This window comes from Euprymna scolopes, chromosome 37 (assembly GCF_053919585.1).
Source record: "Euprymna scolopes isolate OS-2025 chromosome 37, ASM5391958v1, whole genome shotgun sequence".
NCBI lineage: Eukaryota > Metazoa > Mollusca > Cephalopoda > Sepiida > Sepiolidae > Euprymna > Euprymna scolopes.
The window spans coordinates 28,398,828-28,411,637 of record NC_136518.1 but is presented as its reverse complement, the minus strand read 5'-3'; the positions used below and the strand labels follow the sequence as shown (position 1 = coordinate 28,411,637).

The following is a 12,810-nucleotide window of genomic DNA, read 5'->3' as shown; positions in this document are numbered from 1 at the left end:
TGTATTAAAAGTGTTTAAAATGTTTCTTATGTTAATAAAGATGTATTAAAAGTGTTTAAAATGTTTCTTATGTTAATAAAGATGTATTAGAAGTGTTTAAAATGTTTCTTATGTTAATAAAGATGTATTAGAAGTTTTAAAAATGTTTCTTATGTTAATAAAGATGTATTAAAAGTGTTTAAAATGTTTCTTATGTTAATAAAAATGTATTAGAAGTTTTAAAAATGTTTCTTATGTTAATAAAGATGTATTAGAAGTTTTAAAAATGTTTCTTATGTTAATAAAGAGGTATTAGAAGTATGTGTTAAAAATGTTGCTCATGTTAATAAGGTGTATGGGGTGTTCAAGGAATGGTTAGTACCTTTGGTAGGGGGCTCGCCATGTTCTTTTCCTAGGACAGCCCATCTGCCACTGTGCCTCACCTGGCACTCAGCTCTCACCTGTGGCTCCCTGGAGCTGGCGCATGCAACAGCGGCCACACCCTGGATACTGGGTTTGGCGAGCTTGGTAAACCAGATGAGAGTAGCTGACAGGTTACAAATCCTCGGTGAACTAGGATCGGGTTGTGTCAGCCCTACTGCATGCAAAGCCTTACTACTGGCGGAACAAGCGGAAGAATTCATATGAAGAACCAACGGTTGTGAAGGCGGTGGCAGCAAGTGTCGCTGGAGCACCTAGAGCAGGATGTGACACCTAAAGTCATCCTGGTTATCCACTGCAGTCTGGCAGTCTCCCGTCGTAACGGTTCTCCGTGCCACTGGATCAAGACTTTCCAGGCCGAGAGAGTGGGATTACCCCTGTGCACCGGCCTTCTCACTATAAAACCTTAACATACAGGTCTGTTTTGCAACTCATCACCGATTACCGATCTGTCTAAGGCACACTCTTCAAGTCCTGGCAGGAGTACTGTGGACATGATCTTTGCTTTAAGACAGCTTCAAGAGAAGTGCATTGAACAGAAAAAAACCTCTCTACTCTGTATTCATCGACCTGACCAAAGCTTTTGACACCGTCAACGGAGAGGCACATTGAACAGCCTTTGAGCGCATCGGATGTCCTCCAAAGGTCAATGATTAGGCTCAAATAATAATATCACAGACACTTTCACTGTCAGCAATGGTCTGAAGCAGGGTTGTGTATTAGCCGCTATGCTTTTCAACACCTCTTTCGCCTGTATGCTGTCCAGGATTTGCAGTGGGGTGTCTACATTTGGTACCGCTTGAATGGCTCCCTCTTCGACTTATGGAGACTCACAGCAAAGACAAAAAGCTTGAAAACTCTCATCCAAGAGGTTCTCTTTGCTGATGACTGTGCACTAGTGGCCCATACAGAACAAGATTGCAACAGATGCTGGATCGCTTCTCTGGGGCATCCAAGGTCTTCGGCTTGACAATCAGTCTTGGAAAGACGGTGGTGCTCCACCAACCTGCACCATACTCAAACCCTCCTCCCACCATCACCATTGACGACGCACCACTTGCTAACGTTAATCACTTCAAATATCTGGGAAGCACCATATCTTGTGATGGCTCCTTGGACAGGGAGATTGACACCAGAATCAGCAACGCAAGTCAGGTACTGGGAAGACTTCACAATCGAGTGCTCAATGAACACAACATCCGCCTATCTACGAAACTGAAGGTCTACAATGCTGTGGTCCTTCCCTCCCTGCTCTATGGTTGTGAGACGTGGACATTATACTGCAGACATATAAAGAAACTGGAGTTCTTCCACATGCGAGCTCTCCGCTCCATCCTGGGAATCAAATGACAGGATCGCATCACCAATCTGAAGGTCCTAGAAAAAGCTGTCCACCAGTATAGAGGCCACCATCATCAAGACCCAACTTCATTGGGTTGGACACGTGATTCGAATGGACGCATGTCGGATGCCTAAATGCCTGATGGACGGAGAGCTCCAGGCCGGCAAAAGAAACCAAGGTTGACCAAAACTGCGGTATAAAGACACTGTTAAAGTCAATCAGCAATGGTGTCGTATCAAACCGGGAGATCTAGAGGGACATGTTATGGACAGACCAAAATGGCGAGGCTCAACTCACAAGGCTACTGCCAACTTTGAAGAGGCTCGTAGCCAGAAACTCACTGCTGCCAGAGAGGGACACCACAGAGCAGCTTCAGCGGGGATCACAACAACTGACTTCCAGTGCCCCCAATGTTTTAGACTATGTGCCCCTAGACTGGGGCTGCAGAGCCACCTCCGTGTGCACAGATGAGATGCTGAACACGAACGGCATCTTCAGATCCGATGGACAACCATCATGTTAATAAAGCTGTATTAGAAGTGTTAAAAATGTTACTTATGTTAATAAAGATGTATTAGATTGGTTGGTTGGTTGTTTTTGTTTTACAGCATATCAACCCTTTTCAGGTTATTTAATGCCGAATCCAAAGATTTTGAAGAAATTTTTTTTAATAAAATATATTTGTTGTTTTCAAGTCGGTTTCTATTCAACCCATAGTTGGGACCCTAACAGGTACTACCACTCCGGGTCAGAGTGGACCTGGGAGCAATGGTAATTAAAGGGTGACTCCACACTCCCCAAAGCCCGCAAGCTGGGGCCTCACCACTGGATATAATTTAAGGTCATATCTAGGACCAAAGTTGTATTAGAAGTGTTAAAAATGTTGCTTATACAGAAATTGTATTAGAAGTACATGTCAAAAATGATGTTTATGTTGGTTGAAGATATGGTATCAAGAAGTTGTGTTCTGTTCAGAAGGATGGATACCGTTATGTCATATCTAGTTCTAACATGATTCATTTACCAATGTGTAAACATTGAAAGCGTAAAAAAAATAGAAGGCATTTATGCCATGCTAATGAAAACTACTAATAGCTTACAAGAAAATCATGTCTCTAAGCTGTACTTATTAGTGGAGTACTGTGAAATAGATCTCTGGTTTTTTCTCTCATTGTACAGACAATATAAGTGTAATATAAACAAAGGAACATAAAATTTACATTGTAGTCTAAATATCTATGATGATGATGATCGCGATTTGACAGTTATACTAACTATTTAATTGGCTGCAGTAGCCATACAACTGTTGATGTCATGAAACTAGAGTAGAGTGTAACAATGGAAAAAAAAGTCAAAAGTGGATAGAATGGAACAGTTGAAACATTACATTACTCATGCAAATAATTTCATGAGATAAAATCCCGTGAACTAAATAAACTTGATCGATAATAGTTTTTATAAAGTTGTTTTTTCCATTATACTTAGAGTCATGACAATGTTTTGACCGCAATAAATGGTTGTTTATGTAGCTGTAATCATTACTTTGAATCAAATAATCTTAAAAGGAAATCAAAGTATAAACATTATCAAGTTTTTGAAATAAATGATTAAGTTTTTTATTTGAATTCTGTTATATAATAGGCTTCAACTAACAAAAGCAACTCTGTTGATATCAATTTTACCCCTCCACCCACAAAAAAAAATATTAATGGGTTATCTACCTGGACAATTTGTAAAAGATACTGGGATAATTTATCATCGGTCAGTCCTTTATTTAAACAGTCAACAGCAAAGTCCCTAATATTTGTGTCCATATAGGAACAGTCAAGCAGTTCCAAGGCATCTTCTGGTGAAAGAGTCGGCCATTTTTGTAACAATCGATAGATCTACAATGAAATGAAAGATAACACAGTTAAAAATAAATTGCACAACAGTAAAATTGGTAATGTTGTTACAGTTCAAAAGATTATTTTCGTATACAAGTTACAGAATTGACCAATTGTAAATTTGCATTTCAATTGATTCTAAACATATTCATAAAGTATAACCTTCCATAACCTAAAGATTCATCAGTTTTTTTTTTATTTAAAAGAAAGTTGTTTGTGCTTAATGACCTATGAATTTTTCTATGGTCATTTAAGGTCGTGGAAATTTTGGTGCGTTATGTGCATCAAGTTTGGGAGTTTGTTTTATATTTTCGAAAATAAAGTTATCTCTTTTTAGAAAGTCTATTATTTTGGATGGTTCTATTTCGTTGAAGAGATCTTCAACGTTGGACTCATGATAATATTTCTTTCGATATGGAGTAAAGTTAATACACTCTAGTAATATATAGTAATATATGCTTGACAGTGAGTTTCTTCTGGCATGCTGCACATAATGGGGGTTCGCCACCTTCCAGTGTGTTAAATGAGTGTGGCCTATGTGTAATCGGTTTAGTATCACTGCTTTTTTCTTGTTAGTCGTTTTTAGTATGCCATTCTCCGATGATTGGTTTAATATCTTGTAGTTTATTTTTTACACATTGATTCCATTTCTCTTACCATTTGTTGGTAATCATTTTTTTAATTTGAGGCTTATAGTTTATGTATGGTATTTTGTTGTTAGAGATTTTTTCTTTTGCAGCTCTGTCATTTCCATTTAACCCAATATGACTTGGTATCCAACATTGAATTATTTCTTTGTTATTTGCAGTTGATGTATTTTGTTCAGTACTTGAATGGTTAGGGGTTCTATCATTTTTGTTTTTTAATGCTTTTAAGGCAGCTAAAGAATCTGAATAGATCATTTTTTTGTTTACTTTTAGTGATTTGATTGAGAGCTAAGTCAATAGCAATAATTTTAGTGATTAGATTGATGCTGCATTTATTAATCTTTTGCTTTGTTTTCCTTCACATGATATGGCAGGTTTCCTACTTTATTTTAACTCAAAGTCATCAATGTATATAGGTAGGTGGTTAGCATGTTTGGTTCTTAGGTTTTGAAATTCTTTGTGAAATATTATTCGGTTTGCTTTGTCCTTAGTCATGTCTAGTAGAAGTTTGTGTTGTTTTAATTGCCATAGCGTGAATTATTTATTCAATATTAAGGTTGGGTCACTGTGCAATTTTCGTAGGTTACAAAAGTGTACACATTTCATTTTGATTTCTGAGAATTTGAAACCGTTTTCCGACCATTTTGTTTAAACAATATTGGAGTTTACACTATTGGATGAATGTATTTGGATCTACAATATATTAGAAAATCATTCACGTGGAGTATGCAACGTATTCTTGTAGTTAGATTTTGGACAATATCATTTATTTTTATGTTACAGAAAGGATACTTGTGGTATTCTGTTTTCTTGTTCTTGAATGTCAGAGAATGTTGTTAGCATTTTTAAATTAAAATGTAGAAAGTGTTAGATGAATATTGGAATTCTTCCTTTCAGTCCTAATTGAGAGTTTGCATACACTTTAAATGTACATTTTCAAGGCTTTTCAAAGCTTTTTCCAGACAAAATTTTATACATAAACAATAATATAATAAACCAAAAAGCTTAATTGTCAATGAGAAAGGTCATTTTTTTTATTTCATGAAGTAGTTTTAAAGGTCACCATTATTTACACAAAGTTCTCCAACGCGCAACAAATCTGTTCAACAGCACAAGTTAATCACTACACTTTGTCATTCAGTGATTTTGAATCATTTTCAGTTCTTATTGTTTAGTTTGAAGCATTAGCCAGTTCAGTTTTTTTAGAGGATGATTTTCTGAAAGCATTCGACTTTCTTAACAGATTCAAATTCCCAGAATTCTGTTTTTAGAAAAAATTGAATGAAGTCAATGACATAATGTAATTTTCTACTCTCACTTTCTCATTCCATTTTTTGTACCTGCTCAAAGTCTTCCTTTATCATGAGTTTTGTCTATCTGTTCATCTCTCTTCTGTTTTTCCATATGTAATCTCTGTCTTACCATGGATCATGAAACAATGAGGGGATTTGTTATTGGAACTTGACACAGCCCTCCTGCTGCCTTGATCTGGTCACAGATGATCCTCTGTGTCACTTCAGTTTCATTGTTCATATTCTCCACCTCTATTTCTTTGTTATCAGAGAATCCTCTCTCAATACTGGCTTGATCATGAGAGCACCAGATTAGTTTTCCTAACTTGAAGCAGTTTACTGTAACAAAAGATCAGCCTCGTAGGTTGCGAATAGTTCGTCAAACCTGTCATTTTCATTCCTGTGGTTGAACTCAATTTTTCAGACCCAATGACAGGTATCTGCTCATGGTAACATTGCTGTATGACAGAATTACACTCCTCTTCCTTTAGCTTCCTGTTGTGCACAAGAATGTTTAATACACTTTTAAATTGTCTTCTACACTACCTGCTTGGGGGCCTTCAGTTTTGGATTGAGAGAAGACAGCTGTCTGACAAGGGAATAGGACAGTAAGCATTTATGTGGGATTTTCTTTATCACACTGTCAAGAAATTCTATAGTCTCAATTTTGAAGGCAAGTATCGGTTTCTCTGAAACCCTATTCTTAACAACTTGACGCTCTTTTCTGTAAGGAACCAAAGTGTCATCTACTTGTAATTAAGCCTCAAACTCTTTATTTTTTTAATCTGGATTGTCAAACAAATCCTCATTTTAAAATTTTTTTTGTTTTGCACCAGTAAAACAGTTTGGTTCGTATTGTAGAAAAGATGTTTACAAACAAAAGTTTTTGAAAACAATGCAATAAATAAATAAGATGCTTTCAAATACTAAAATGCACAAGTGCTAAAATGGAATATCCTTTACTCAAAAATAAAACAATTAAGGGGCAAATTAAGTTTAAAAATAAAAACGGTTCAGTGAGAAGTTTTTGCACTTGTACATGCTAACAAACACTACTTAATTTTTCCTGACAGACCTCTCTTAAAGTGTAAACATAAAATTTGCTTGGAAATGTTAGATTTTCAAAATTACCCCCCGCCCCAGCAAAATAAACTAATAAAGTAAACCCAGAATTTGCTTGAAATGTTAAAACTATGCAAATGCCAAAATTAAATATCCCCTAAACAAAGAAAACATCAAAATATAAGTCATTGTTTGGAATTTTAAACTGCATAATTGCCAAAATTCATCTTCATTTCTAATAAAAACGCACAATTTTCTGAGATATGCACAAAAAAATAAACATCTTCAGGGAACATGGAAACTGAATTTCAAAATGAGGTTTCCTTTTTAACAAAAAGATGTCACCATTATCATATTATTTACAAATCCGCTCGTAAAAACTGAATTTTTGAGATTAGATAAATAAAACTATTTAAAAACACAAAAAAATAAGCCAAGTAGGTATAAAAGTAACTTTTATTGGCTGTGATAACATTCATTGTATATTTTAATTTTTTTAACCCTTGTTTTTTAACTACTATACTAAATCCCCGTGTTCGTTCTACTTTTAGATTTTGAATTTCCAGTATTGTGAATATAAGAAACTGATTTCCATATAATAACATTGAGTAGTTTTGTGATAAAGGGATGTAACTCTTGTATCCACACTAATATAATTTCAGAAACATGTATTTGAATTTTTATTTTCAATATTTAATCAGAAATAACTTAATAGTATTTATTTCTATTTTATTTTTAATATTTCGACACAAATTTTTACTGGAATACGATTTTCAATGTCTTTTCAAAACATCTTTAAGACATTTGCCATATTTTCAAGGATTTTCCAAGGAAATAACGCCTTTTCAAGTTCAAATTTAAGGACTTTTCAGGGCTGAGTAAACTTTGTAATTCTTTTAGGTCTTTCATACTCTGTATTTACACATAGTGTTGTATGCCTTTTCAATGTCAAAGAATATAACTATTAGATTTTTTTTTTTTTTTTTTTTTTTAAATTAAGGTCTCCCTTATAGATGACTCCAGTCAAATCAAATGGTCAGTTGTGATTCTGCGTTTGCAAAACCCAGATTTAGGTTTAGTTAATAGGTTCTTGAATTCTAGAAACCAGATTAGTCTGGTATTTATCATTCTTTTGAATGTTTCTTCAACACAGCTTGAAGATGCTATTGGTCTAAAGTTTGATAACCTAGTATCATTTTGATTTAGAATGTTGAGTTTGCGATTGTAATTATCGTAGCCTGCTTCCAGATTTGAGGGATATTTCCAGTATACCATATTTTATTGGATATTTTGAGTAAATATTTCATCAATACTTTTGGTAGGTTTTCAGAAAATTATATAGAATTTTTATCAGGTCTTTCTGTTATATTGTGGGCTTTAGAGAGGGATTCTTTTAATTCTGCTAAAATTAAGTTTTGGTTGTAATTTTCGGTGTTTTGAGATTTGAAATCAAGGTCTTTCATCTCTCCAATTATTTTAATTTTTGGAAAGCTTTGGTTTTTGGAAGAGACAAAGTTTTCAGGTTTATTGTATTTGGTAGAAGTAGTTGATTTTGGGATGTTTTCATTTGCTACAAGTGTTGGTAAAGTAGGTCAAGTGATCCTCATCATTGTTTACTTGTGCTATCAGAAGAGATGGACATTATTTTTAAAACATTTCTCAACGTTTTTTCTAGGGTCCAGTCTAGAAGTGTAAGCCATTTTTAGTTTCAGAACAGTTTCAGATGGTTCGCTGTTAGACACAAGTCCTGGGAGATGACTTGTTTGTAGTAGACAGTTCCACAGAACAAAATATTCTTACCGTGTCGAGACGGAAAAGAACATGTGAAATTGCTCCAGAAAAGGTGTAATATTTATGAAGCAATTCTGGTTTCTGATTGGTTGGTAGCAGACCGTGAATTAATTTGATTTGTCAGTTCTTAGCAGCATCGTTTATAAATAGAATCGTCCGACTGTGTGGGATCATACCCCATTAAGAACACCAAAATATTGCAACATCCTCCCTATTTTTTTTGTAATGGGGAAGTCCCTTGTGTTTGTTCTGCTCAAAAATAAATATATATTTTTATATTCACTTAGACATAACAAAAATTAGAAATCATTTGGATCTTAGAATTTTAGCATTTAAAACGACACCATTTTTAATTGTGTTCAAATGTCAAAAAGGAAAATTACAAAGAGTTTTTTTTTTTTTTTTTAAGCAAAAGTATTAGTTTCACATTAGTAGGTTAAAGTGTTAATACAAATAAAATGGATACAGTTTAACGTCCAGGACTAATTTTTATATATATATATATATATATATATATATATATATATATATGATGATTGCAACGTCTTGTCAGACGAGTGCCACTCCCTCAGACATTTGAAATCCATGAGCCCAAATGCCTGAGGGAGTATCTATACAAAGATGATATTACAGAGTCTTAGTTTTGTACGACAGCTAAGTCTCTCTCTCGGTTCAAAATGTTGAGATCCAGCAACAAGCAAGAGCAAGATAGCCAGAAACAAATTAAACTGCAGACCAGCTTATGCGGGTAATGGTCTTCCGCTTTATGGTTTTTTAAATCAGAGATTTCCTTCTCCTAGAAAGGTTGCCTTCACCACGGCTAACGGGAGCCCTCTCCACCCCCATACACATATACACACACACAAATATACATGGTGCTAGTTGGCCGTTGACCCAGAAAAAGAGTTCATTCGCCCTTTGGAAATCTATATACATACAGGGCAGTGAAAGAAAAAAAATTATTCAGTCGAATTCCCCAACGAGTTTTGAGAAAAATAAACATAACTTTATCCTTGTTGCAGGTTTCGTAAATACATCAGCAATATTTTGTTCTGATGATATGTAATTCAAAATAATGGATTCATTTTTTATCTAATTTTTTATGAAATGGTATTTTATATCTATATGCTTAGATTTTTGGTTGATTATCGTGTTCTCTGCTATACTGGCTTGATTATCACAATTGATTACTACGGGGCTTGTAATTAATTCTGGCTCTAAAATAGTCTTTAGGATATTTTTAAGGTAGAGTGCTTCCAGGGTCGTGTGTGTGATCGCGATAAATTCTGCTTCACACGTAGAGAGAGATACAATCTGTTGCTTTTTAGATTTCCATGAAATAATAGGCCCATTTTCTGAGAGTCTGAAACAATATCCAGATGCACTCTTGCGATCTTTGTCGTTTGCCCAGTCTGAATCCGAAAAACCTAATTTTATGGAATTTCTTGATTTTCTAAATACTAACTTGTTCTTTAGTTCCTTTTAAATAACGTAGGACTTGTTTAGCTCTGTTTAAATCCTTCATTGTCGGTCGTGATAATTTTTGTGACAGTTTTGTTACTGCATAGCATATGTCTGGCCTGGTTGCAGTCATTAAATATATAAAACTACCTATAATTTCGCGATATTGTGTGTCATTTATTATTTCAGATTCTGTGCGTGTATTTTTATTAATATCATTTTCGACCGGTGTAGAGCGTTTCTTGCACTCTCCATTCCAAATTTTAATAGTATTTTGTCGATGTATCTCGATTGAGTCACAAGTCCCTTACTTTGAGTAAATTCTATCCCCAGAAACCAGGATATTTTGCCAAGATCGGTCATTTTGAATCTTTTACTGAATTTGTTCTTAACATCGGTTAACATTATGTCACAATTTGATGTGATTAAAATATCATCGACCTACAAAACCAAAATCAGTAGTTTATCGTCTTTGTATTGGGTATATAAACAGGGGTCTACAGCACATTGTCTAAATTGTTGTTTAATAATATAATCATGAAATACTGTATTCCAACACTGAGCACTCTGCTTTAGACCATATAATGACTTGTTAAGTCGCCACACGCTATTTTTATTTTTCATTATAAATCCCTCTGAAGGGGGTAATATAAATTTCAGTCTATTGGGGCATTCAAATAAGCATTTTTTACGTCCATTTGATCGATGTTTAGGTCATATTGTGATGCGACTTGCAGTAAAATTCTGATTGTCGTTAGGTTTGTGGTTGGTGAAAACGTAGAAAAAGTATTCTTTACCGTAAATCTGAGAGTACCCTTTAGCAACAAATCTTGCTTTGTACTGTTCTATGCCTGATGCTGCACTCTTTTTTGTAAAGACCCATCTGGTAGAAATAACATGTTTATCTCTTGGGAGAGGCACTACCGTATAGGTATCATTTTCGGTTAAGGCATCTATTTCTTTTTTCATGGCAATTTTCCATTCAGCACAATGTTCTGAATTAATTGCTTCGTTGAAGCTTTTTGGCACATTTTCCATTGAATAGCAATAGTCGATTTGATAATCTTTTATATTGTTGACCACAAAAAAATCGGGTTGTCTTCTATTTCTTTTGGGATATCTTTCGACTTTATCATCATCATCATCATGGACACTCTCGTCTCCGTCGTTTTCGTTTGTTTTAATTATTTGAGGTAATATAATTTCATCTTCACATGACGGGTTTTCGTCTGTAAAATTAAACGTGTCTGTGAATTTTACACACCAGATTCTTTTTATTTTATTTTTTTCGGAAAAAAATATTAAATTGGCTGGACTGTTTTTATCATATTCAAGAAATATACCTCTGTCGGCTTTAATATTCAATTTACTCTTTTTCTCAATATATGCGAAGCAAGTTGAACCAAATATATGCATTCTGCTTAAATTTGGTTTTTAACCGCAGAAAGATTCATATGGAGTTTTAGATAGTGTTTTGCTAAAGCACCTGTTGCGTATATAGGCTGCCGCCATAAGTGCATACGTCCAGAGGTTTTTAGGGAGTTTTGATTCAATGAGTAGGCATCTTGCCATTTCAAAAAGTGTCCGCCACGCACGTTCAGCAGTCCCATTTTGGTGTGGCGATCTAGGAGCTGATGTTTCATGCCTGATATGATCGTTAATTAGTAAAAGTTCAAAGTCTTTATTGGTGAATTCCGTACCGTTGTCAGAGCAAATACACTTGATTTCACCGTAGGGGGCCATGTCAGCTAGATATTTCTTAGTTGCTAGCAGGGTATCAGATTTGTTCTTTCAAAAGTAAACCATTATTAAACCTGAATGGTCATCTATGAAATTCAACACATATCTATAATTTTCTCTGGCCATCGGTTCTACGGGACCATTCAAGTCACAATGCACCATTGATAGGATTTTTTTAGCCTTTTTGTCTGGTATCTTGTTTTGATAGTTTGTCATTTTCCCTTGCGTACAGACGTCACAGTTGAAGGTTTTTGAGGTTTGTATTTGCATTCCATCAACTACAGTCGGCAACTTTTTGATATCAGGAATATTGCAGTGTCCAAGAATTTTATGCCATGTCTGTGGATCATGGCAGGCGGTTTTTGATGGGACTACGCTATTTAAATAATATAGTCTTCCATTTTCTTTAATGTCGAATACAGTTCCATTCGGGTATACCAGTTTTTATTTATTGGGGCTAAAGTTTATATTTGCACCTTGTTTTGTGGCAGCTTGTACAGAAAATACATTTTGTTTAAATTTTAGGATTAGAAGAGCGTTTTCTAGAATACAGAAACACAGTTCCCCTTTATTGTTCTTTAGCGAGATTTTCGCATTGCCTCTTTTCCAAACAATATCATTGACTCGACTCCCATCAGCTAGTTCTACAAAATGATTTTGTGGCTTAAAGTTGGGATCAAAATTGATAAAATCAGATTCCTTTGTAATCACATGTGCCGTGGCCCCACAATCGACAAGAAAATTATTATTGTTTGTAGAAACATCAAATGTACACGAAAATAAAAATGTATGTTCACTAACAGAGCTCTCTACATTTTTAATGTAGTCGCCATTTTGAGTCCTGTATCTACATTGGAAACTCTTGTGATTAGGTCGTCCACAATTATAGCAAATAATTTTTGTACTTTTCTTAGGAAAAAACTTGCTTTTGGCAAAGTTGCGTTTTTTATTCCTGGCATGGGTATTATTCGATTTTGGTGTTTATGTGTGTATTTTTAAATTTCATGATATTTGTGGATTCGTTTTTTTCTGTGATCATTTTTTCTGTTTCTTCGTAACTTCTGAGTGCTACCTTGAATTGGCTAAAAGTCATGGGTTTTTCTTTCTGGGTTACCACGGTGGTAAATGGCTTGAAATCACTCGGTAATCCCTTAAGGACCATGGAAATT

General features: G+C 34.8%; 1 protein-coding gene across 1 annotated transcript in view; it reads right to left on the bottom strand.

The window, feature by feature from the left end:
* The window catches only part of LOC145261114 (phosphatidylinositol 4,5-bisphosphate 3-kinase catalytic subunit alpha isoform-like), a 310,781-nt gene that overhangs the window by 132,873 nt on the left and 165,098 nt on the right, over positions 1-12,810 (bottom strand). The window contains exon 13 of the mRNA XM_080119338.1: positions 3,484-3,648. Within this exon, the coding sequence (XP_079975464.1) occupies positions 3,484-3,648 (165 nt within the window). The remainder of the gene's footprint in view (positions 1-3,483; positions 3,649-12,810) is intronic.